Raw genomic sequence first — 23622 nt, 5'->3', positions numbered from 1 at the left:
GCCCTTTACAAGGTGTGAAGAAAAAAATTGAAAGGGGCAGGGATGAAATGGAAAGATCATAATAAAAGAAATGAGCCATCTTAAAAATCTAAAAAGTACAAAAAAAATGTCTCCTGAAATACTATAAAGTTGTCACATGTTAATATAAAACCACTATGACAATAACAACTCTCCCAAAATTGCTATAAATAAACACACACAGTATGATTCTCACTAGGGACCGCCCGAAATATTTCTCCAAAAGTCACATGCACTAAGAATAAGAGAGGGATCAATTGAGCAACAACCTAAATCATCATCTATGAAGCCAACAACTCTCTCAACTAAATTGGTTTAGTTGAAACAAGCCAATTAAAGTTAGAGACATGTTGGCACCAGAGATAGTCTTGCAGGGGTTAAATGTCCATATTAAAGAGCTCAAATAACTCAAGATGAACAATTAAATTACTTCATATGAGAACAACCAATAACAGTCCACCGCATATAAAAAAAGACACAAAGATATTTTTAGGGACACTCTTTTTATAAGTTCAGGTTAGTCCCACAAAGAAGACAATATCTTTCACTCTCACAACTTTCAATCTCTCACTTGTTCTCTAAAACATATCTTCTTCTCGAACCTTCACTTAACTTGACCGTTGGAGTACCACCGCTGACAACCATCGACGTCGCCTCTAACAATTATTTTCTTTATTTTCAGGATTATTCACCATCCGCATAAAACATCCTTGAAATAGTACAACCTCAATCATTCACAAAACCACCCTTTAAAATAAAGCTCTCATAATATTTTTGGCTTGAACTAAAATTAGATCAAAACAATGATAATGACAACATGCATAAGTATAGTATAACATTTGGCCATTTACATCATTCACTAACCACATTGATCGAAATATAATTTCCAATTCCATCACAAATTACCAAACCAAACACGATGATTCATTTCAACTACCGTCATTATTTCCTCTAAACTAACAATGCACTAAGAGCATATTAATAGTTTGTTTATAACTAATGCTAGTGTCGTTAGGGTGCACCGAATTTAAAAACCTTACTAATAGCATAAACAACTAGTACAGAGCAAGTAAAAATCAATCCCACGAAAACTATACTAGTTATATTTATTATCAACTCAAAAGCAAAACTTAAAATAAAATAATAATAGTAATAATAATATAAATGAATTTAACTAAAGAAAATGCCAACTAAAAATAAAAAGGGGGTTTATGAATTTTTAACTAAATAGTGAGAAATAAATAAATTAAAACTATGAAAACAATAATTGAATAAAAACTCTAATTAAAGGAGAAATAAATAATAATGATGAAAACTTTGGTCAAAGGATCATTGGCCACCACCAAATATGTATATAATATATCAATTTTACCATTAATTTCTATTGAAACTATCAACCATAGACAATAATAAGCTCTGTTAATCTATATTTTTCATTAGTGTGTTGTTAGGCAAAACAAACTCTTCATCTAATCGCTAACCATTAAATAATTTAAAATAAAATTTTTAAATTCAAGATAACGAAAGCATTAAGTAAAGAAAAATATTAGGTTGATCTAAATAATAAACACATAGACTTGGATTATTTAACCTATGTTATGTTCTCTAATTGAAATAACTGATTCCAACCTGTTACTAGTGATTAAAATATCAAGATAATTACAGATCAAGAATTTTAATCTAGTAATATAATTTATTAAAGTTCTATCTAATTGCCCAGTCAAATAAGATAAGAATAAAATCATAAACATTAATTATAGAAGAACATAAACAATCTCAAATAAATTAAATGATAGAAATTGAACATTAATCATATGACATGTTTGAGGTTTTGAATTCCCTCAACCAAATAGAAAATCTACCATAACATAATTGAATTGGGAATAAAAAAGTTGATAAAACCAGTCATAAAGATTAATTCAAATGGCTTTAACTCTACTCCAATTTTTTTCTTATCTTTTTGCGGCTGCAATCTCCAATTCTCTTGTTGTTTACCGGTTGCGTGTATCTTCATAAGCCAAAGGTTGGCTTTTATAAATCTTGGTGGCCGACTTATTTGGTACCCTTTGCCTCCTCCAAATCCATGATCAACAAGGAAACTAATGCCTTCCACATGCCGTTCACTTTGATTTCAAATCAAAGCCATTTAATTCTGCACGTGCATGCTTGATTAAATATGGCAATTTCATTTTTCTTCAATTTGCTTTCCATATCATATAAAGCCAAGCATGTGCAATTGCCAATTCCAATTCTTCATTTGCTAATGCATGTCCACCGAATGCTAGCTTGCCACGACTTCTTGACTTTATTTCCCCTCGTCTTTCAATTGGTTTCCAATTTAATATCGATTGCTTCCCAAATTAAATTTCTTTATGCTTTTTTATCCATAATTTCTAATTAACTCCCTATCAAATAAAATAATACAATTAACTAGCAACTATAAATTAAGAATAAAATCTACAATAATAAAATATAAAAAATTAACATAATAAAATATAATTTAATCAAATAATAAAATTAAAAATTAACTAAAATAATTAGAGAATTTAAGATCAAAACGAAAAAAAAGTTGGAGAAATAAATAGTAAAATGTAGAGAAAATATATACTTATCAACTAATCATTGCTTTTGCTTAATTTTGACAAAAAGCATCATTTAACGTGTTTAATAGCATTAATAGTTGACAAAATATTAAAATAAATATTATTATAAATAATATTATTAATAAATAAATTAGTTTAATAGTTGACAAAATATCTCAACCGTGTTTTATATTTATATTTATTAGATTTTGTTTCTATCAAGTTCAGACCATGCCACGCATTTATTTTACACTTCAATTAAAAAATGTACTTCTGGGAAAAGATTAATGAAAGATAAACTACTCATCTAAGATTAATAGTAAATTAAAAATTCGTTCAAATTAATCAACGTCGCTTCGCGGAGGTAACGAAAACCATTCAAAATCTTTCGAAAGAAATTAAAGAAAACACTCCCTAAAACGATGTAGTATTGCATGGCATCCAAATGGTGTTTCGATTTCGATGTTTTAACTTAAACCTCTGCGTCATTAATTTCCATCTAGTCTGTTTAGGGATGGCAAAATAATCCGAACCCGGCCCGGACGAACCCGGATAATTCGGGCCGGGTTGAACCCGCACTAGAATATAAAAAAATTTGGGTCCGGAATAAATTTTAATAACCCGGATATATTCGGGTTCGGGTTTAGGTTAATCCGGACATCCGGAACCCGGACCCGGATATTTAATTTTAATATTATTTTTTAATTAATTTTATTGATTAATCTAAATGTGTTATTGTTTAGAAATGTATTAATTTTTTATTTTTAGAATTTTAGAAATTAATATTGATTCATTGATCCGGGTTCAAAACCCGAAATCCGAAAATCTGGATTTTTCCGAGTTGAACCCGGACCCGGACCCGAATAAAAAAATCTGAGTTAAAATCCAGATCCGGGAAAAGAAAATAGTATCCGGGTCCGAATCCGGAAAGACTAAACCCGGATCCGGACCCGGATTTTGCCATCCCTAAGTCTGTCAAACCATTAAAATGGGTCGATGACATCCATTAGATTCCATGGAATAATTAATATGAATTTTTGTAACACAAAAGCTTAACCATTTAAGTTAAAAAAAGATTCCCGGCCATCGCATTTATTCATTTATTTTATTTATTACTCCAAAATATTTTGACCGCCTCACAATATTTTCAACAGTGCAATTATGTCACTGTACATTTGTACGGAAATTTACACAAAAACACATTCGCATCCACGCGTGAGTAATAATCGACTCATCTACAAAGGGGAGCCAACACGTCATAATAATTTAACTATTAATAATTTTTTTTAAAAAATAAAAAATAAAAGAAAAACACTCAAAAGAGTCACAGAACCAAAGCCAACTGCCTGCGCAAGCGCGTAGTTGTTGTCTGGTTGATGATGTCATCACGCTCATCTCATTTCTTATTAAGTCACACAAACAAAAGTCTAAGCATAGACTATAATATATATATTTTTTCTTTTAAATAAAGAATAAACAATAAAAATTCATTTTATTTAATTATAAACTTTTTATATATAAGAAGAGAAGGAAGCATTTAAAATTGCTTCCAGAGCATCTCTGCTTTGCTTTTCTGTCTTCCATTTTCTTTGTTGGCACGCTTGCTTGCTGTCTCTTTTCGTCTTCTTCTACTCTCCGAGATCTCCCTCTCCCTCTCTCTCTCTCTCTCTCTCTTTCATCCATTCGAGCTCAAACACTTCCCACAAAACAGGTACCTTTTTTCTTTTTTCTTTTTTCTTCTTCCTCGATTTTATTTTATTTTATTTTATTTTTGTTTCTAATCATTTAATGCTTTGTACTGTTCGCTTGATCTGTACTTGTTGTTATGTGTTTTAATATTTTGACTGATCTGGATCAAACCCATGTCTCAAAATCGAATCTTTGTTGTTTTCTTATGCTGCATATATTTGTGTTTTAGGGTTTTGGTGGGTTTTATGAATTAGGGTTTGTTATGGTTTCCTTTACTTGTCTTTGTGCCCTTGTTTCTGGGTATGGTTCCTTTTATAAGGTCTCTTTGTCTTGTGTTGGATTGATGTTCGTTGTGATACTTCTTACTAATTATGATTGTTGCTTCTATTAGTGTAACTTGGGATGTATAGTATGACTTTGATTTTTATTTATGGATTCAGTTTCGTTTACTTGTTTTATAGTCTTTTTGGTTGATAAAACTTATTAAAACTGTTTCTCTTTGTCTACATGCTGCCGCTGCACTTAACTTCTTGCAGTACTGCTATTATGTCTGGGCAATATTGTTTACTTTTAGCAACACCGGGAATGCAAACTTCTTCTGAATTCTGAAAAATTTTCAAAGTGAGATTTTCCTGTACAAATTTTAAACTTGACCTCCCACTAATATACTGTATAGTCTTCTGTTTTGATATATTCGGCTTTTCTTGGGCTGTGAAATGTCTAGTCTTATTGGATTAGCATTCTTGTTGTTAGAGACATTTTTTAGTTTATAGTTTGTTTTGTGATTTGAGTTTTCTCTGATGGACTTTTTTAATGGGCCTTTTTATTTTATTTTATTTTTCATAAGAAACCGTGAATTGTATTAAAGATGATTAACAGGCCGTACTATTACCATTTAATAATTATTGTTAAGTCTCTGTATCCAAATGTTTTAGTTTGTAGATCTATTTTGCTTATTTGCTGGTTTTCAATTGATATGTAGATGGCAGTACAAGAAGGCAGTCCAGCTCCCAGTGCCCAAGTTGTTGGCAATGCCTTTGTGGAGCAATATTACCATATTCTCCACCAATCCCCAGGATTGGTTCACAGATTTTATCAGGATTCCAGTTTGCTAAGCCGTCCTGACAGCAATGGTTCTATGACGACAGTGACAACCATGAAAGTAAGCTTTTAGGAATTAAGATCAGGGTAGCATACTCATTTATACAAGTTGATCTTGAGAAATATCGCAACTTTTATATCTTCTGTATGATGCTGCTACCAACTTTGCATTAATCCTGCTTGACTTGGTAAATAGAGTATTTGTTGGATATCAATAAGATGTCGCTGGTACCCATTGGGTTATCCCATAATTGCACGATTAAACCAAGGCATTTGACCTGAGTGTAGAGAACTTATCTGTTGTTAATGAGAAATTTTCTATGCAGATCATCATGTTGATTTTGACAATTGATGTGTCATATATGTGCTTGTGAGTTACAGATTTTGTTTTACCTGCATTTGGTGATCCATTGAGCAGTCATTCAAAGAATGGATTGTTTGAGATTTTTTGCTCTTACGAAAATATTGTCTTTTCTATGCTTATCTTGAAATACAGTTTTGAATTATACACTTGCTTTAACATAGATTGATGGACAATTTCATTTTCACCTTGGAGCAGGCAATCAATGACAGGATTTTGTCCTTGAATTATGAAGACTACACGGCGGAGATAAAAACTGCAGATGCTCAGGATTCATATGAGAAAGGGGTGATCGTTCTAGTGACTGGATGCTTGACTGGAAAGGACAATGTGAAAAAGAAATTCACTCAAACATTCTTTTTAGCTCCACAGGACAAAGGAGGCTACTTTGTCCTGAATGATGTCTTTAGATTTGTTGAGGAGAATGAGTCATTGGAAAACAATTCTGACTCAGTAGTTAATGAAACTGCTCCAACAGCCAATGTGGCTGAGGCACCAGGTTGCTATAATTCTATTCTTATGATTTCATATTAGGATTAACTTCAGACTTGAGTTATAAAATTCATTTTATCTTTGTTTCCAGAGCCTGCTCATAATCAAGATCATATTCCAGCAGACCGAGCAATTGTCATTGAGGGGGAAGATCTTGATAATGGTCCTGAAGTTTGTGATCCTTCTGACAAGGAAGAAGGATCAGTGGTTGAAGACGAAATTGTTGAACCCCCAACTAATTCGGTTCAGAATGAAGTTCATGCAAGTGTAGACTCAGCTCCAGTGGCGCAGGGGGATGCTCCTGAGAAGAAATCATATGCTTCAATTGTGAGTTGATTGCAAAATGTTCTATATTTGTCTTCGGCTGTTTGTGGAGTTTGTGGTGTTAACCTCTTTTTTGACAATTACTGAACTGTCATGAGTTCTGTACAGGTGAAAGTGATGAAAGGTTATAATATATCCAGTGCAGCATATGTTCCTGCCCGAAAGGCAAGGCCAACACCTCCAAATGCTGATCAACAATCACCTGCCATGGCAAAGCCTGCTCCTGTACCTGAGGCTTCAGCTCTCAGTAGTGACGGTGCTCCTGAAAATAGCAATGTTAATGAGGAAGGTATGAGTGTGTAACTTTAAATTAGAAGTTGCTGAACAAACTTTAGTATACTTACTGTATGAGACATGCATGTGAAGTCACTGTGAACAAATTCATTTGTGTCCTTTTGGGATTGAAAGAGTTCAAGTTTAGTTGTGAAGGCAATTTGTTGGATCTGGAAGAATTTTTGTTTCCTGTGTCTAGGATACTGTGCTGTAGATGTGGAAATTCTTATTTTCCTGTGTTTCAAAGTTTATAATTTACTCAAATTTTACTCATTACAGCTGAAGGTTGTTCCATATATGTCCGGAATTTGGCTTTTACTACAACATCCACAGAACTCGAGGAGGCATTTAAAATATTCGGACCTATTAAGAAAAATGGCGTTCAAGTCAGAAGTAACAAGGTTTGCTTTATATTATATATTGTGTGTTTTCATCCACATTAAGTTCGTTGGCATAATGCTTATGTGTCATATATTTATCTCCTACAGCAAGGATATTGTTTTGGCTTTGTTGCATTTGAGACACCAGGTTCAGTGCAGAGTGCACTTGAGGTATTATCTCTTATCTCTCTTAGCTTGATAATAAAAATTGTGCTTGGTGTTTACATCATCAGTCGCACTTTCATTGAAGTTCAAATCCTTGTTGAACCTCTAGAATGTGCTCTTTTTGGTACCTAGTGCAGATTCCCCTCACACTCTTTCTTCTTTTCTCTTTTACTGGTTCTGATTCATTCATTGGTGTTCTATTTTGCTAATTGTTTTCGCAGTTTCAATATTAAGAGGAAGAAATTCTTTAGTGTGTTACCTGTTGAGACTATTAGTAGAATTTATTTAATGTCTTCATCTGGAACTATCTGTCTAATTGTCATTTAATTAACTGGTTCAGAAAAATTTGTCCAACCTGATGCGGTTCAATGGGACATCTATGAATTTCTTGTTATGTTTCTCTTGCTTGAATGTTGTTGTCATATCTAAGTTCTGTATACTAAACTTCAATAATATCCGGACAAGATAAAAGATTAGAAGTTATGATGCACGTATTTTTATTTTATTCTGTTTTTAAGGAATTTTGTAATATAGCTGGTGGCTATATTTTGGCGACGTATCAAGTTGCATTATTTAAGTTGCTAATGCCAGCTACGGGATAATTTAAGGGTTTTACAATATTCTCTTCCAGCAAGTGGTTTTAAGAAATTTGATGTTGATTAATATATGTAATCAACATTTTAAATATGGATATGTGTAGCATGTATTAGTCCAGGTTGTTTTTAGTCCCTTACCATGGGAACTTGCTGAGTTGTATTAAAATGGTGACTAATAGGAATTTCCCACCCAAAAAAAAAATATATATCTGGTGCATAGTAGCCTATTGTTTGAATCTCAATGAAGAATTAATTTTGTCAATATGACTGGTATTCTTAGCATTGGATTAGCCACGCAAACTTCTCCAACCAAAATAAGACTGATGCTCGGTAGGACCTTAGTTTCCCTTCTGTGTTTTCTGCTCTTGATTGGTCAGTTAATTAATGATTTCATAATGTAACTTCTGACCCAGATCACCTACCAAGTGAAATTGATCCTGAATTATCTGCAATCATAAACTGATCCGATTGGGAAGTCACTAGATTTGTGCCATGCTACCATTGCTGTAGTTCCGGATTCAATTAGATCAAAATGGAATAAAATTGTTGATTCTGGTTTGCGTACCTCGGGAGGCCTCAATAGAGAGGCTGTGAAGACAGTCATATTGTCTGCACCCTAGAAAAGGACGTTGCTCTAGAGATAGAACTGAATGACATTCAATGATTTTTGTATACCCTCACACTTGTAGTTGGATAAAGCTTGGTTTGAGTTTTGGAAAATTTTGCAGGTGTAAGTGGACCATGTAGTTGGCTTCGCACCCCCTTTCTCCCCTCCCTAACACCAACAGAACAAACACCCCCCAATATGAAAAAAAGAACCTCCAATCCCCAACCCCTCTCCTTTGAAAGGAGGTCATCTAGTTGTCTTGTAAATTATCTTTGTTGATTTAATCAGTTTCTGTCTTTCGTGTCAGACATGGCCCAGCGTACAACCAGCTACATATAATTTCTCTTTCGTTCAAGAACGAATAGTATGGACATAATATCCATTCAGTGATCATTTCACATGCCCTTTGGTTTGCTTTGTTGGCTGGGCCAAAGGGCAAATTTCAAACAGTAAAATTTATCTTACAGAATTCCTGAGCTGGCTTATTATTCTGTCACTTTACAATCTTTTCTTTTTAGTACAGTCTTGCAACTACATTTGCCTGTTGCTTTTGACTACATACTTGGGTTACATGTGGTTATCAAGTACGAGATAGATAGTTGTTTACAGATGTTGGTAGATTGACTGGTCATATGGCATGTTACCTGGTTTTTGGTGGTTGTGGTGGTGCTGGCATTTTCTGTGGTGGTAAAAGAAGTGTTTGTGGATCTTCTGTTTAGTTTCAATAACTGGGTGATATGGTTTTTGGTTGAAATAGCTTGGATAGTACAATTGACTAAAGTACTCGGGTTCAATTGCGTGTGAGGTTTGGGTGCTATTATAATTCTTTATCGTATCTGCTATTATTTTCAGTTTATTCGGTTATTCAATGTAATGTAGTTTCAAAATTAAAATTTCAGGCTTCCCCTATATTAATTGGGGATCGTCCAGCAGATGTTGAGGCTAAGAGAGCCAACTCTCGAGGTTAGTTGAAAGAATAGTTGTCATTTTCAGCATTTGTGATTATTTCTATCCAAGTATATCATTACAATAGTACCTGTAATGTGTGATAATAACTAATGATTTTACTGGGCTTTTTGCAGTTGGCGGCGGTGGGGGTGGGAGAGGTAGGTTTTCTTCAGGAAGAGTTGGGTTCCGCAGTGATAGTTTCAAGGGTCGTGGGAACTTTGGTGGAGGCCGGGGTTATGGAAGGAATGAATTCAGAGGTCAAGGCGAGTTTTCAGGGCGACCAAAAGGTTCAAGTGGACGAAATGGAGACGGACGAGCAAATCAGAATGGAAATAGAAGAGGTGGTCCTCAAGGTGGGGTGAATCGCAATTCTGTTACCGCATAAATAGTTCAGAAGTTTTTTTTTTTTTTTTTTGACGGTAGAGATATGACGTACGAGGGGTTTGAGGATTAGAAATTTAAGTAATTAGAAATTCTTGTTCTGAAGCTTATGAGAATATTTCTTGCGGGTTTCATTATTCTTGGGCAATTTCATAAAAGCATTGCATAAGATGTAAGGGTATTTTGGTGCAAATTATGTATTCTTTATAAAAAGATTCCTCTGCATTTCCATCACATTTCACTCCCATTGTCTTTTTCCTACCCGCGCATGATGACATTAATACAATGAATCCAGCAGACTTGTTTGATCATTTAGTTGGAGAAGTGAAGTAGCAAATGGCAGTCACAGGATTTTGACCTTGCCATTCTCTCTCCCTTTTCTCCTGGTCCTCAATGCTTTCTGATATCTGTTCGTTATAGTTGCATTTCTTTATAAAATTTATAAAACATTTCAGTCTGTTCATCAACACTGGTGAAAAGCGAGTAAATTGATCAAGATTGAGAAGTCCTATTGTCACAACAAGCAATACTATTATTTTGATCTCCTTAGACATTTAGGTTATCTCATTCAGCTGGATTTCTGCAAATTGGATACTAAATTTGAAGCAGCAAAAGCAGCAGACCCACCAACCACAGAAACAAGAGCAACAACACCTTGCAGTGCAACTTCCCAAGGATAATCTTCAGGCACCAAATAAACACAGGAGGGACCTAGAAGCAGTAACCCCAAGCTGAGAGTGAGCAGAGCCCCTGGAGTAGCAGGGTCGGTAGCAGCTGAAAGGACTCCAAATTCTTCAGCCTTTGACAACAAACCCAGTTTCTCAATGGATGAAAGAGACAGACCAAACTTCTCAGCTGCTGATAGCAAGCCAGCTTTCTCAGCCTTGGATAGAAGTTTCAGCTGCTCCACTCTTGTTAGTAGCTTCACAGGAGGGCTGGTAGCCAACGGTGCATTCCTTGGGCCTGGCTCTCCCAGAGGGAACACAACTGAGTTCTGCAATTTAACAGTGATGCATGTATAAAAAAGTTAATGGAATTATCCTATAAAAATGCCTACAACAAAACTCCATTATTCTTTTCTCACCAACATGTCTGAACCTTTTTTTTTTTTTTTTGGATGCAAGTCTGAACCCATTTTAAAAAGGGTGGAATCATCAAATCCAGTAAAATATGATACAAAGTCCTAGACTGAAGATTAATTGTAACCCACCAAGCATTGAACATGAATAGTAGATGAGTCAACTGTCACCGACCTTTCTAGAGCCGACAGTTTTGGCAGCTGATGGCAAAGGTTTCTGGGTGGCCATGGATTGAACCAGAAGAGATGAGAAAGCGTTTCTTTTAGAAGAGGAAGAAGGCGGATGGATGCACCGGATTCCCCTGCTGCCACCATAAAATGCAGCAGCCTCCATTATTCTCTCTTTCTCTTTCACGCTTGGGAAAGCGGTTCTGTTCTGTTCTGGTGTTGGGTTTTGGTTTGGTTTGGCCTGCAGAGAGAAACTGAATGGATGAATTGAATGATGGACAGAAATGGATTATGCATGATTGGTTTTCATTGGCCGGGGTTCCCCACGTGTCACTATATGGTTGGCTTCCTTGTTGCAAGTTGCATGTTGTTCACCACTGATTAGTAGCTGTCTAATTGGTGATTTTCCATTATTTAAAAGTTAAATAATAACTTTTCTTCAAGGAAAATCGAGAAATCGTTATAAGTAATATTATTATCTAATTACGCATTTACCACCATGTTCTGGCCTCCCTGGAGAGGTTATTTCAGTAATTTAATTGATCGATCGAACCCAGGTATAGTTTTGCGCCTCTTACTCGCGCTGCCTCTGACGCCACTAAAACCCAAAACCCTAGCGAAAAAATTCGAGTCGACTTTAGCGGTTCATAAACAATTCAATGGCAGACTCGGTGGTTTCGTTGGAGAAAGTAAAGGCGTTCTGGCACTCTCAGGTTCACGACGAGGAGAAATGGGCTCTCAACGCGGTCCGATTTCTCTCTATCTCTTCTTTTTTAGTTTTTTTTTTCCTCGTTTAAACAAATTATCTTCCGTTATTTATTTATTTTTTATAATTAATTAATATTTTAGTTTCTGTGTTTTGTGGGTTTTATGTGATTGTTTATGAGCTCCTTTGTCTTTCTTAATAGACCGATATTGTAGTTTTAGTTTAATTGTGAAATTAGATTTTCACGGCTAGCAATTGGAAGAGAAAAACATGTAAGAATTGAAATTGAGGGCTTTCATCCGTTATGTCTATGTCCGTGTCTGTGGTTGAATTGCTAATTGCATGTTAGAAACAAAGTTGAGGGTTTGGTAGGTTGATGCTGCGATTTAGGGAGTTGTTGCTGGATTTCGGGTCCATTACCAGACAGGCACTCCCTCTTGTACATTTTCTTGTAGAGAGTTTCTTGTAATAATCATACTAGCAACAACTAAGACCTGGAAAGAAATAATGTCTTTTTCCCAGAAAATTTTCTGTCAGATTCTGAAGCATGTAAACTTGAGAGAAATTTTACTGAATTGAAGGAAGTGATTTCAAGTCTGACAGAATTTGGCATCGTTTAAAAGATCAGGTTTCATATTTTACATTGACACCCTTCCGACATATTTGATGTGGGACAATTGAAGGGTGGTTGGATATGTATGGTTGAAGGGGTAGGGTATGGCCTCTGATCGTGTACTGAATTATAACTTCGTTTTTTGTGGATAGCAGAGTAAAATCTTGGATAAGTCATGAATCAGAGTCAATGAGTCGAGTTACACAAGATACATATTGACTCGTTGAAGTTGATGTCGAGAAAAGGGTTAGAAGTTATGCCAGAAAATGTGTCACAGAACTTATTTAGATCAAGAACTGGATTTATGGGATTTCTTAACCACCTCACAAGCCTGAGCTCTGTTTTCTTCTGAAATAATTGGTAGGACTAAGTTTCTATGACAAGAAGTTACATGTTTAGGTTTTGAGGGAAGCTTGATGTGGAAGTTCTGATGCCTGATGATATTAGAGTTGCTGTTTCTCTATGATTGAACATTCAGTATTAGTTCTCTTCAGCTGCCGCAATTCATCGCCTCTTAATCTATGGTTATAATTATAGTGTCAAATGTAGAGTTTCATTTGTCTTCTGGTGAGTGCAGCTTCATGATTTTCCACATTTTCTTGTAGAAACTGCTGCGTGCTGGTGGCCTGTTTGCAGCGTCGATTTTTCTGATGCGCAGTTATGGTGATCTTATGGCAATATGAGGAATCATGAAGGGCTGTTGTCCCAACTCCAAATTATGCACAAGACTGGAGTGTATTTCTTATGTTTTTGGATCAATTTTTAGGATTTTGTTCAAGGGTTTTACTTGTTTGACTTTTTAGTTGACATAACGTTTGTCAGTTTACAACATTAATATAATATGGGAATATGCTACTGGTGATAATACTTGGCGTAAATCCATTTCATTTGTCTTTTCAAAAGCCCTTTGCGCTATTTTTTTTTGGGGCTAGAAAAATTAAGAGTTATACACACTACACTTACATATGAATATATGATAAAGATTGAATTCCATTCTCTTTTCGGAACACATTTTAGAGTAGATTATAGTGCAAAAATAAAAAGAATAAATGAAGAAGCTTAAATGTATAGCATGAAGTATTTGTGTGTCCACAATTCTTAATCATGCATGAATTAACATAGATTGATTACTTTACAAGTGTTGAGGGTATGTTGCTTAAGCTAGTGTCTTCAAAGCGATGAACTGTTTCTACAGAAACTTGCCTTATGTACTCTCACGTATATGCGGAGATGGGCCTGTGAAGGGCCTGGGGCTAGGATACAGGCTTTCGTTTGCACCCAGCCATTTTAGCCCAACCAATCCTCTGAAAAACAAAAAATAAAAATAAAATTATTTTACATTAAAAAATATGTATACACTATTATTGAAGTTTTCACTAAAACCCAGCCACTCTAGAAGAAGAAAATATATATTTTATTATAAAAGAAACTGAATTTAATAAAGTAGATTATATTTAATTCTTTTGCTAAAGAAAGCTTGGTGAATAAATGAAAATTTTCAAATTTATAGAAAGGAAGACGTTGCATATTTTTATAGACTGAATTTGATTATAAATCAAACTGGCACATAACAGAAAACCCAACTTTCGCTAATGAAGCTCTTTTTTTACATTAAATTAACCAAAGAGATTCAGAAGAAAATGCCAAATCCTTAAAATAATATAAGATTTGCTGCTAATAACACGTTGGATCATCACTCGGCAAGGAGCCCCAATTAGACTCTTGGTAGGCCCCACCGGCGAAAATGGCGGCATGGCTGACACTTCAGAGGATCTACGATCGCAAATACTGGATTACTACTGGATTTTTTATTTGTCCACTCTCACTTATCATTCATTGGCTGGTTCTAACAATTTGACCATCATTGTAAACGCTATTTGTCCTGCTAGTCTATTCACACTAAAATTCGAACCTTCTTTTGCATGAGAAATTTACTAGTTTACCCAACAATTGTTTTTAAGTGCCCCCCGCTGCATAGAAAAAAAAAAGAAAAAGAAAGAAAGAAGGTAGTACTATGTCTATATGCATTTTAAAATTGTATGCCCATAATTTCATTCTAAATGATTGTATCCCTTGTTTGTTAGTTGGTTAGTAAAATAATATAATTGATAAATTAAATTTTTTAAAAAAAAATCATCAACCACTCAATTAATAACACATTAAATATTAAATTATTTGGGATATTTATCATTACTCTCATTAAATTATTGTTCGCATTAATTTATACCATGATGCATTTGGATGGTAAAAAAAAACAAGAGAGAGAGAGAAGAGGAGATTATTACATTAAAATTCAAATTAAATCACCATTTACCGCATTAGATAAGCATGCACACTTCAGCATTGCATTAACGTCCAATTTGTTATTTCATTAATTTCAATTAAATTAATTTTTGTTATTTGTTTATATTAATTATTATCTTAAATATTAACTGTCAATGGCAGCTAGCTCCAAAACCATCGCTACCACCTCTGATGGCTTTTATTAATTAGATGTCCGTTGGAATTAATTCGGGTATTGTTGGAATTCTCATTGTTTTAGACGATAAGTATTGGCATGACATGAGTGGAATATTGTCTATTGCATGTATCTTTGATCCTATGTTCAAAATTAGGTTGGTTGAATATTACTTTTCCATTATTTATGGAGATGATGCTACTTCTCGTGTCCAGATAGTGTATGGTGATTGTCAAAGTATAGTGAAAGAGTACAAAGATAAATATGCATCAGCTGCTAGTTCTACTGGATATAGTTCTAGTTCTTTAAGTACTTCTCATTCTATGCCGAGTTCGGGTTCCTATAAGGGTTCAACTGAATGGATTTTGGGGTTTACTAGTTTTGTTAATGTTGGTAATGAGGAAGTAAAGGATGAACTAGACACTTATTTGGGTGAAAAGTTAGTACCATTTAATGTTGATGAAGAATTTGATGTTTTAGCTTGGTGGAAGGTGAATGGTGGTAACTATCCTATATTGTCTCAAATTGCAAGAGATATTTTGGCTATTCCAATTACCACTGTTGCTTCTGAATCTGCTTTCAGCACTGGTGGTCGATTTGTAAGCTCATATCGCAATAGACTTCATCCAAGTACATTGGAGGCTTTGATGTGTAGTCAAAGTTGGATAAGTGCTCTTTGTGGAGGTATATGGTTTGCATTTTAATTTTTGCATTTTTATTTATTTAAATTAACTAATAATTAACTTGATATTTATATTTATATTTTTTAAGTAGTTGTGGCATCGACCTCTCCAGCATATGCCAAGATTCTTGATGAGGAGCCAGAGATTGAAATAGATGTAGAGGCTGTAGAGGTATATAGTTTTAGTTTATATTATCTTGTCAAGTATTTATTAAGTTGAATTGTTAAAACATGTTTTTATTAATTTTTTTTTTTGTTTATGTTGTTATAGGTTTATGAAGAATCTTAGAATGTGCATCAATGGTGATGGCTACAAGTTTATGTTGAAGACTTAAAATTATTTTGATTTGTCGTATAAAATTTAATCATTTGTAATTATGTTGAAGGCTTAAAATTATTATGTTTTTATTTATGTGGAGGTTGTTAAAATTTGATCACTTGTAATTTTATTTCTAATATGAAATTTGATTATTTGTAATTTTATTTTTAAATATGGAGGTTGTTAGAATTATTATTATTTAAAAAAAAAGAAAAACTGAAATATTTAAAAATTATTATTTAAAAAATGGGGATCGGGTCCCCGTTTTAATCCCCGCTCAATTCGGGGATTTTCGGGGATATACCCAAACAATCCCCCATTACAATTTTTTGGGTATGGGATGGATTAGGGGGATTGCTTCTAAATCGAGTTCGGGTTCGAGGATCATTGTAATATCCCAAATCTCCTAAGGGTATTTAAGTTTTTTTAATTTTTAGTGATCCTTTTTACCCTGGTATAAATAGAACAATATGTCTTTTTCATTATAAGAGAGAGAGGAAAATAGGGATCGGTTGAAAGAGAGAGAGAGAGAGAAAAGAGAAAAGAAAAGAAAAAGAGAAGAAGAAAGTCTTCTTCTTCTTCTTAGTTATGCCATAGGCAACACATGAGATCAAGTTGTTATTGTTGGGAGAAGTTTTGGAGGTAAGTTTTAATCTTGGTTTTCATTAAATTGTTGTGGAGAAGCATGATTGCAATAGAAGTAGAAACCTACGATTTTACAGAAATATGCTGACAATGAATTATTACGAAAATCATAGTACTTTGTATCAATTGATTTTTATTCGGATTTTTGGGTATGTTAAACTAGACATCGTCTAGAACATTTTGAAACTTGTTTCAAGTTAATCGGATAAGATTTCAATTAATTATGATTTTTCAAATTCAAGTCTGAAAACCTGGAAATTTAAGATTTCAGTGAATAACGTGAATTACGAAATTATTTTTACCATAGTGAGAGTTCTTCAAAAATTATGAAATTTGGACCAATGATTTTTATATATATCTAGTATGATTCTGGAAAGTTTCATGATTTTATGATAAATCCATAAATTGTTTTTTATTTGTAAAGCAAGTGTGTTCAAAACAGAAAACTATTTGACAGTATTGATGATGTCTGAAACGTGAATTATTTTCAATAGTTTTTGAAGGAATTATGTTATGAAATTTTTATCAATGAACTTTCAATGTGTCAGCATATGGTCTGTAAAATTTGAGATTCTTCCAATAAGAGAATAATTTATTAAAAATCGGAGAAGTATAGACTGTTATGTTTTGAGGGCCGATTATTGAGGACAATTGAGGTTGAGCTTAGGAGTTGTTTAAATTAAGATATCTGAGGACATTAGAGTTTATGATTGAGATTTAATTATATCTTATGAGGCGTTATTGATGATTTTAGGTTGATAGTATCAGAACGCATTTGTTACATGAGGATACCAAGAGGTAAGTAAACTAGACTTCAAAACGAATCACAATAAACAATATATATGTTTGACTTGTGTGAAAAGCCTATTTTGATATGTACGAATATGGATCTATATGTCTTTGCCCATATGTTTATGTGATGTGTTGTTATGTGTTGAGCATGATTATGTACATGGGCATATGTATGTGTGATGGTTCATTGGCATGAGCACGAAAATACATTGAGTTTTCTACGAATGAGAAAGTGGATTTTAACAAATAAGATTTCTTTTTTTTTTTTTGAAATTTTTGCATTGGGTGCCACCTCTTGAAGTTGTGTGGGGGCCACCTCTTGGGACTATGCAGGGGCCACCTCTTGAGGCCAGAGCGCCGCAAAGTGCCACGCATGGTGCAAAGTGCCACGCACAGCACAAAGTGCCACATTGCAGGATACGTATTTCATCGAAAGAAAATGAGAAAGTTTGAAAGCGACAGAAAGCGATTTTTATGAATTTATTTTACAGTATTTCCAAAAGACCATGACATATCATCCATTGCATTATGTATAAGTATGTATGTATTTTCCGTATAAGAAAAACTAGTTTGCTTACTGGGTTTTGTACTCATTATAGTTCATTGTGATTCAGTTTCCAGAAGTCAGGATTGATTCGTGATGAGTGAGAAGATGGATTTGAATTGAGGATAGTAGATGGTATGGTTAAGTTTTTAAGTTATTCCACTGGCTTTTGTATTTGAGGCTCGAATTTTATCAGTTGTAAAGAGTTGTTTAAATTCATATGTGAGTTGTGGACATATTTGCCCTTAGATTTTGGATTGGGGTGTTACAATCATGATCCTCACCCGAACCCGCCCCATTGACATCCCTATTCAGACCTCCCTTTTGCCTTAAATTTATAGTTGTAATTTTTTTAGTTTTTTTTTTAAATGTAGGGTAAAAGATCTAAGTAGCTTGTTTATTATATCAAAAGAGTACTGCTAACCATTTTGGTGTAGCTCGATCGTAAATGTTGTTTTTACCCATGTCACCTGAGTTCGAGTAATAATGGGATAAAAGTTAAGTGAGTGATATTTCTTATTTCCTTTCTAACTTGTACAGTTGGCAGCCACGCTGGTAAGTCAATTAGATGAATTCAAGTCGACAATCAACCATAGTCAAACTTTGTACTAAAACAAGTTTCATCTAATCAAATATCAATAACTCGAAGATACCTTTTTATTCGACATGCACAACCAATCTTTAATTCTTTACAATGCATTTATTTGGTACCTTTAATGTATCAAATTGTGTGCCGTTAAAAGTAGTCCAGTTAATATTGTTTGTTTCCGCGAAAACAAAAGTAAGAGTTTTTAGTATGCATGATACCCTAAACGAGGGAAGAAAAAAAATTAACGAAAATTTGTACTCTTAGGAAAAATGAGAGAAGAGAGCAAGTAGGAAATAGAATTACAATAAGAACTTTTTAGGTAATTTAATAGAAATTTGCTTAAATTCTACCCTTTTTTTTGTTGCAATGGATTTACTTTATGGTCAAATGGGGGATATAACAGCAAATACTTATGCTCAATTGCTAATAAAACTGTTTTCATGAAATTAAATAATGACATTACTAAAAAAATAACAAATCGGTAAATAAGGTATGCCAGTAACACGTTACCGAATCTGCCATTTCATTGGCTCTCTCGATTTGACAATAATAGTGAGAGAAATTTATTATTTTACCCAACAACGCTTTTATAGTTGTAATTTTCTTTTAAAGAATTATTTCCATGTAAACGCGTGTTTTGCATAATAGACGAAGAGTAGTAGGGGTGTGCACGGTTCGGTTCGGATCGAAATTAAGCAGAACCGATTTAAATCGGTTATTTTATAAAAAGAACCGAATAAGAACCGAACTAAATAAGAACCGAAGTCAAACGAATCTTTTTAAATTGGTTCGGTTCAATTCGGTTTTTTCGATTCTTGGCCTATTTTAAAATTTTAAATTTTTAGCCCATTGGGCCCCATAAATGTCATAATTTTTTTCAACAATTAATCCATCCTAATTTCATTACAAATATTAACAATAAATATAAAGTATTCAAAACATATTGTATCACTAATATCTTATTAACTACTAATAAGGTACTCACTACTCACAAAATATGAAATATTAAGATTTCAAAATACATAATCAAACTCCAATACTCAATCTACATGAATATAATGTTGTAAAGACGAATAAAAATTACAACAGTGATTTGGTTCTTCAGTTCAGTTGAGTGAACCGAATACCGAACCGGTATTTCATTTTTTTATAAATACTATATTTCAGTTTTTAAAAAAAATTAAAACCAAACTGAATTAGAACCGAACATGGTTTTTTTAAGAATATGATTTTTTTGCCCAGTCCTAAAGAGTAGACTACGCTTATAAAGCTGTGATATTTAAAAAAAATTATATCTCAAATGATGTAGTATAAAAAAGAAAATAATAAGATAAATATTTATTTAATATATTAAAAATAGATCTAAGATCTTTGATCAGGCTAAACTAAATATTTATAACTAGTGGCTTTTCACTCCTATATGTATTAGTCTCTTTAATGACAATTCTATTAATCTTATCTACACTACGATAAAAATAAAGTTAAAAGTTCAGAAAGTCTTTACACCATGTCAAGAGGAGGAATATTAATTTAAAGTAATTTTTTTAAATTTATATTTGTTTGGGGTGAAAAACACTGTGACTAGGCACACATGAGTAGAAATGTGCTCCCCTCAGCCAAAAGCCAATCCTCATGGAAACTCATCCCCGATGAGCCATGAGGCTGGTCGCTCGAGTATGGTTGGTTGGAGGACATGCGAGGAGAGACCAAAATCGAGTCAGATTGGAGACTTGCTCAACGACAGTTACCAGCATGTGGGTTTCCTCCAAAGAATTCGGGCACGAAACCCACTCGATAGCGGTTGTGATGCCCATTCACCCACGATGGTGCCACTGACCCAATAATGATCATGGGGAAGAGGAAGCCGAATATTCCCGTTGGGTATAAAAGTTACAGAAAACGGAGGTGAAGGGCGTCAAGCATTCTAACACTTGATTCTCTCGTATTTACTTTCCCTCTATTTCACAATTTCCTTAGATTATCATACTTTCTTCTTGAAAATTAATTCTTTTTACTTAGAAACAAATGTAATTGGGCCACGTGATTAGTGGCATAAATTTTTTTAAGTAGACCTAAATTGCTGACTCGAGTATCGGAGGGTTTATGCTGGAAAAACCTCGGACGTCCCCTGATTGCTTATTGTGAACGCATGTATCTTTGGAGAAAGAGTTTGGTGTCATGAGAGCTTGTCAAACAGTAAAGAAAGCAGAGCAGGTTGTCTCCCCAGTAACTACAAATTTAGGTGTTGGCGTAATTTTCTAATCGCTACAAAGCTCGACCAAAATTTAGCATCAACAAAATTTACCAGGGTGACCAGATAAAAAAAAAAAGTTTGAATATTTAAAAAAAAAAAAATCCTTCATAGCCCATAGTTCTCTTCCTAACTTTTCTTGCCACCTTCAAATTACAAATCAACAATGTGCGTTCAAATTCAATAGCACCCACCAATTGTCGCGCTCTCATTGACTCACTGGAAAATCAAAAGCTCCACGCACCGGAACAACTGAAAGTTACAGAAACGCAAAAGTGTACACACGCACACACCGGATCAAAACCCCTCAGCGTGGCTCACTAATTAGTACATAACTCTCTACGTGGCAGCACACCATTACATGAGCCGAATGAACGAACTTCATTTTCAACTTGTTTTTCTTCTTCTCTTGCCTATATATAATTAAGTCCACGGCTCCCTTTTTACAAATTTCGTTCAAAATTATTAATTCCTTTCTTAATTTCACAAATTGATCGTCAAAACCCGAAGAAACATGCAAGTGAATTTAGATTCAAAAGGGAAGACTGCTTTTGTTGATGATGAGGAAGTTTTAAGTCGGCATCCGCCGCCGGGATTTCCGCCGCGGCCTCGGCCTCCGACGACCCAGAAGTTGTCTCCGCTTGCCGGGTTGTCGGGATTCGAATTTCGTCAGCGTAGTTACTCCTTTTTTTAATTACTTTAAATGTTATGTTTTCCATTCATCTTTTATTTATTGGCTATATATATTACCAGTATGCTTTAATTTTCAATTTACAAATTGTTGTGTGTCTTTTTTATTATTATTATTATTATTATTATTATTATAACGGCAGCTTCACTTGTTGAAAATCCAAAGACATTGATTTAGTTAGATTTTGATATTTATTATATATTTTAAATTAGAATTTAGAATTTTCACTCAACATCTCCTGCAGTATATATATACATGTTGTTTAATTTTCCAAATTTTAGGCTATTATTCTTATCCATATGCAGTATTGTTTGTGAGTTTAACATTAATTTCAGTTAATCATCTATTCTTTTAAATTATCCCTGGTAATTAATCAACATTTTGTTTCATTTGTGAATATAAATGTTCTTCTTCGTTAACTTTTCGTTTTAATAACAATTGCTCACCGTACTGTATTTCCTACGACGTAAGATGAATTAAGCAAATCAAGTCCTGAGATCAGTGCAATGATAAATTCAAAATGTTCATGCACATATATGCTTAGTCTTTAATTTTCTTTTCCTTTTTATTTTTGAATGCCATAGCAGCTTCTTCAAGTTTATTCAATTTCCTAAATGAATTGGTTTGGTGTGGCTCAAATGGTGCATCACAGTACTTTGTAATGTTTATAATTCTTCGTTTTCTTTGGTAAAAGCGAAGGAAAATGATGGTTTTGAGAGGTGATTATAGTTAGCGATATATGTGTGTCGGGGGGAAAATATACAACAATCATTTTTTAACTTATAAATGATGATCATTAAACTTTGCTTCTATATATCTGCAGCATTAACTCCACCATCTATGGCTTCGCTAAAATTTGGAATGCAGGATCATAAAGGAAAAGCTAAATTAGCTCAAGATTCGCAGCAAGTACAAGAAGCTCGAAATGGCACAAAAAGGAGAAAGGTGCTAACTCCGGTGGAAGTCGTGCAAAACCCTAATTTGGCATCTCCAAATAACACAACACCCGCTCAGCTTCCACCAAACCCTAACTTCAATGCCCAACTCGACATAGCTGAATTCAATGACATCCTAAAATCTCTTGACACCCTTTTCCCTCAACCAGCTAGGTTTGATCCAGATTTCATTTTCAGTGATTCTCCTAGAGTCAGCATTACCGATCTTGCGGATACACGCAAGAGGCTCTCCCTTCTTCTTCCCCTAAATTTTCGCTTACTTGTTGATTCAAAAAAGGTAGCTGAGCTTGCAGACCTTTCTACTATGTTATTAAAGACTGATCCCACATTGAATCCCTATCAAGTTTCAATGCTGAAGTTGATTCAACAACTTCCTTCAACGCATAAGACAGCTACTGAAGTGAAGCAGCTGGCCGAGGACATTGAAGTGTTCTTGGGGTTACTTCAATCTAACATGACAAGAGCTTCCTTGTTGAGGGGACAATACAAGGAGTCACTGAGAATAGTAGCAAAGCTTCGCGCTGAAGTTGACGCAAATATTGAGGGAGTCCGAAAGCTTGATCATGAGCAAATGGCGAAGCATGTGACCCGTCGACGTTCCAAGTTGGTTAGTATAGGAAATATGAAGATGAAGGAATTAGGGGATGTGAGTTCTTATCACAACCAACTTGCTGATAACTTTGCTAGGGTTTCTAGGGAAATCAGAGCTGCTGTCTCTGAGAAAAGGGTATTTGAGGCAAGGAAAATATTGTTGAAGGATCACTGTGTTGAAATCTTGGACAGATTTTCTTCACTTAGACGTTTTACAATCTAGGTTACATATTTGTAAAGCATTAATATTCAAGAGGCTTTGTCAGGAGCTTTGTTTGCCTTTTCTCTGATCTCAAGTTAAAATGTACTAATTAATTACGACTGCATATATGTTTTTTGATTCTTTAATAGATGTTTATTTCTTTTGCGGAACTGATTGTACTTTTAACTTAACATTGCCTTGATCCTGTATGCCTGCTTTATAAATTGCCTTTATTATATATATATATATATATATATATCGTTGCTGTTCTCACCTCGTGTTTCAATTAATTGCATTAATAAGTTGGTTATATATTCTAGATGAAATATTTCTCATAGGAAAATGCTAAATAGCCATAAGGAAGAAAGAAGGAAGACAAAACAGCAGCATGCACCGTCGTTTCATGCGTCTTTCTTTCTC

At 34.2% G+C, this 23622-nt stretch overlaps 4 protein-coding genes across 5 annotated transcripts; 3 read left to right on the top strand and 1 right to left on the bottom strand.

Moving 5' to 3' along the window:
• Positions 1-4133: 4133 nt before the first annotated feature.
• On the top strand, positions 4134-10153 carry LOC102628136 (nuclear transport factor 2). Of its 2 annotated transcripts, XM_052438481.1 has the most exons (10): positions 4134-4311; positions 4826-4910; positions 5272-5451; positions 5950-6250; positions 6335-6570; positions 6676-6856; positions 7120-7241; positions 7329-7391; positions 9488-9551; positions 9671-10153. In XM_052438481.1, the coding sequence occupies exons 3-10, from the start codon at positions 5272-5274 to the stop codon at positions 9919-9921; spliced, it is 1398 nt and encodes a 465-aa protein (XP_052294441.1). In that variant the 5' UTR covers positions 4134-4311; positions 4826-4910; the 3' UTR covers positions 9922-10153. The 2 variants fall into 2 exon arrangements, with proteins under 2 accessions (XP_052294441.1, XP_006477682.2); XM_006477619.4 differs by lacking the exon at positions 4826-4910.
• A 234-nt stretch (positions 10154-10387) lies between these two features.
• LOC102627842 (uncharacterized) lies at positions 10388-11439 on the bottom strand. Its single transcript, XM_006477618.4, has 2 exons — positions 11171-11439; positions 10388-10911 (listed from the first exon to the last, which is right to left on the bottom strand). Exons 1-2 carry the CDS (start codon positions 11327-11329, stop codon positions 10486-10488), a joined length of 585 nt encoding a protein of 194 aa, XP_006477681.2. The 5' UTR covers positions 11330-11439; the 3' UTR covers positions 10388-10485.
• A 217-nt stretch (positions 11440-11656) lies between these two features.
• On the top strand, positions 11657-13347 carry LOC102627552 (mitochondrial import receptor subunit TOM5 homolog). Its single transcript, XM_006477617.4, has 2 exons — positions 11657-11909; positions 13088-13347. Exons 1-2 carry the CDS (start codon positions 11823-11825, stop codon positions 13163-13165), a joined length of 165 nt encoding a protein of 54 aa, XP_006477680.1. The 5' UTR covers positions 11657-11822; the 3' UTR covers positions 13166-13347.
• Positions 13348-20625: 7278 nt separating this feature from the next.
• Positions 20626-23366, top strand: LOC107176871 (uncharacterized). Its single transcript, XM_052438483.1, has 2 exons — positions 20626-21436; positions 22277-23366. The coding sequence occupies exons 1-2, from the start codon at positions 21277-21279 to the stop codon at positions 23221-23223; spliced, it is 1107 nt and encodes a 368-aa protein (XP_052294443.1). The 5' UTR covers positions 20626-21276; the 3' UTR covers positions 23224-23366.
• Positions 23367-23622: the final 256 nt, after the last annotated feature.

The sequence above is a fragment of the Citrus sinensis genome, chromosome 3, assembly GCF_022201045.2.
Source record: "Citrus sinensis cultivar Valencia sweet orange chromosome 3, DVS_A1.0, whole genome shotgun sequence".
Lineage (NCBI taxonomy): Eukaryota > Viridiplantae > Streptophyta > Magnoliopsida > Sapindales > Rutaceae > Citrus > Citrus sinensis.
The sequence above is the reverse complement of the archived record's forward strand: the minus strand, read 5'-3'. Positions and strand labels throughout refer to the sequence as shown.

Bases quoted from the DNA above. Each gene is read 5' to 3' on its own strand.
- LOC102628136 (XM_006477619.4), top strand. From the start codon at position 5,272: ATGGCAGTACAAGAAGGCAGTCCAGCTCCCAGTGCCCAAGTTGTTGGC. The intron at 5,452-5,949 runs GTAAGCTTTTAG...ACCTTGGAGCAG, and splicing joins CGACAGTGACAACCATGAAA to GCAATCAATGACAGGATTTT. The intron at 7,392-9,487 runs GTATTATCTCTT...TTAAAATTTCAG, and splicing joins CAGTGCAGAGTGCACTTGAG to GCTTCCCCTATATTAATTGG.
- LOC102627552 (XM_006477617.4), top strand. From the start codon at position 11,823: ATGGCAGACTCGGTGGTTTCGTTGGAGAAAGTAAAGGCGTTCTGGCAC. The intron at 11,910-13,087 runs GTCCGATTTCTC...ATTTTCTTGTAG, and splicing joins AGAAATGGGCTCTCAACGCG to AAACTGCTGCGTGCTGGTGG.
- LOC102627842 (XM_006477618.4), bottom strand. From the start codon at position 11,329: ATGGAGGCTGCTGCATTTTATGGTGGCAGCAGGGGAATCCGGTGCATC. The intron at 10,912-11,170 runs GTCGGTGACAGT...GTTAAATTGCAG, and splicing joins AAACTGTCGGCTCTAGAAAG to AACTCAGTTGTGTTCCCTCT.
- LOC107176871 (XM_052438483.1), top strand. From the start codon at position 21,277: ATGCAAGTGAATTTAGATTCAAAAGGGAAGACTGCTTTTGTTGATGAT. The intron at 21,437-22,276 runs GTAGTTACTCCT...ATATATCTGCAG, and splicing joins GGGATTCGAATTTCGTCAGC to CATTAACTCCACCATCTATG.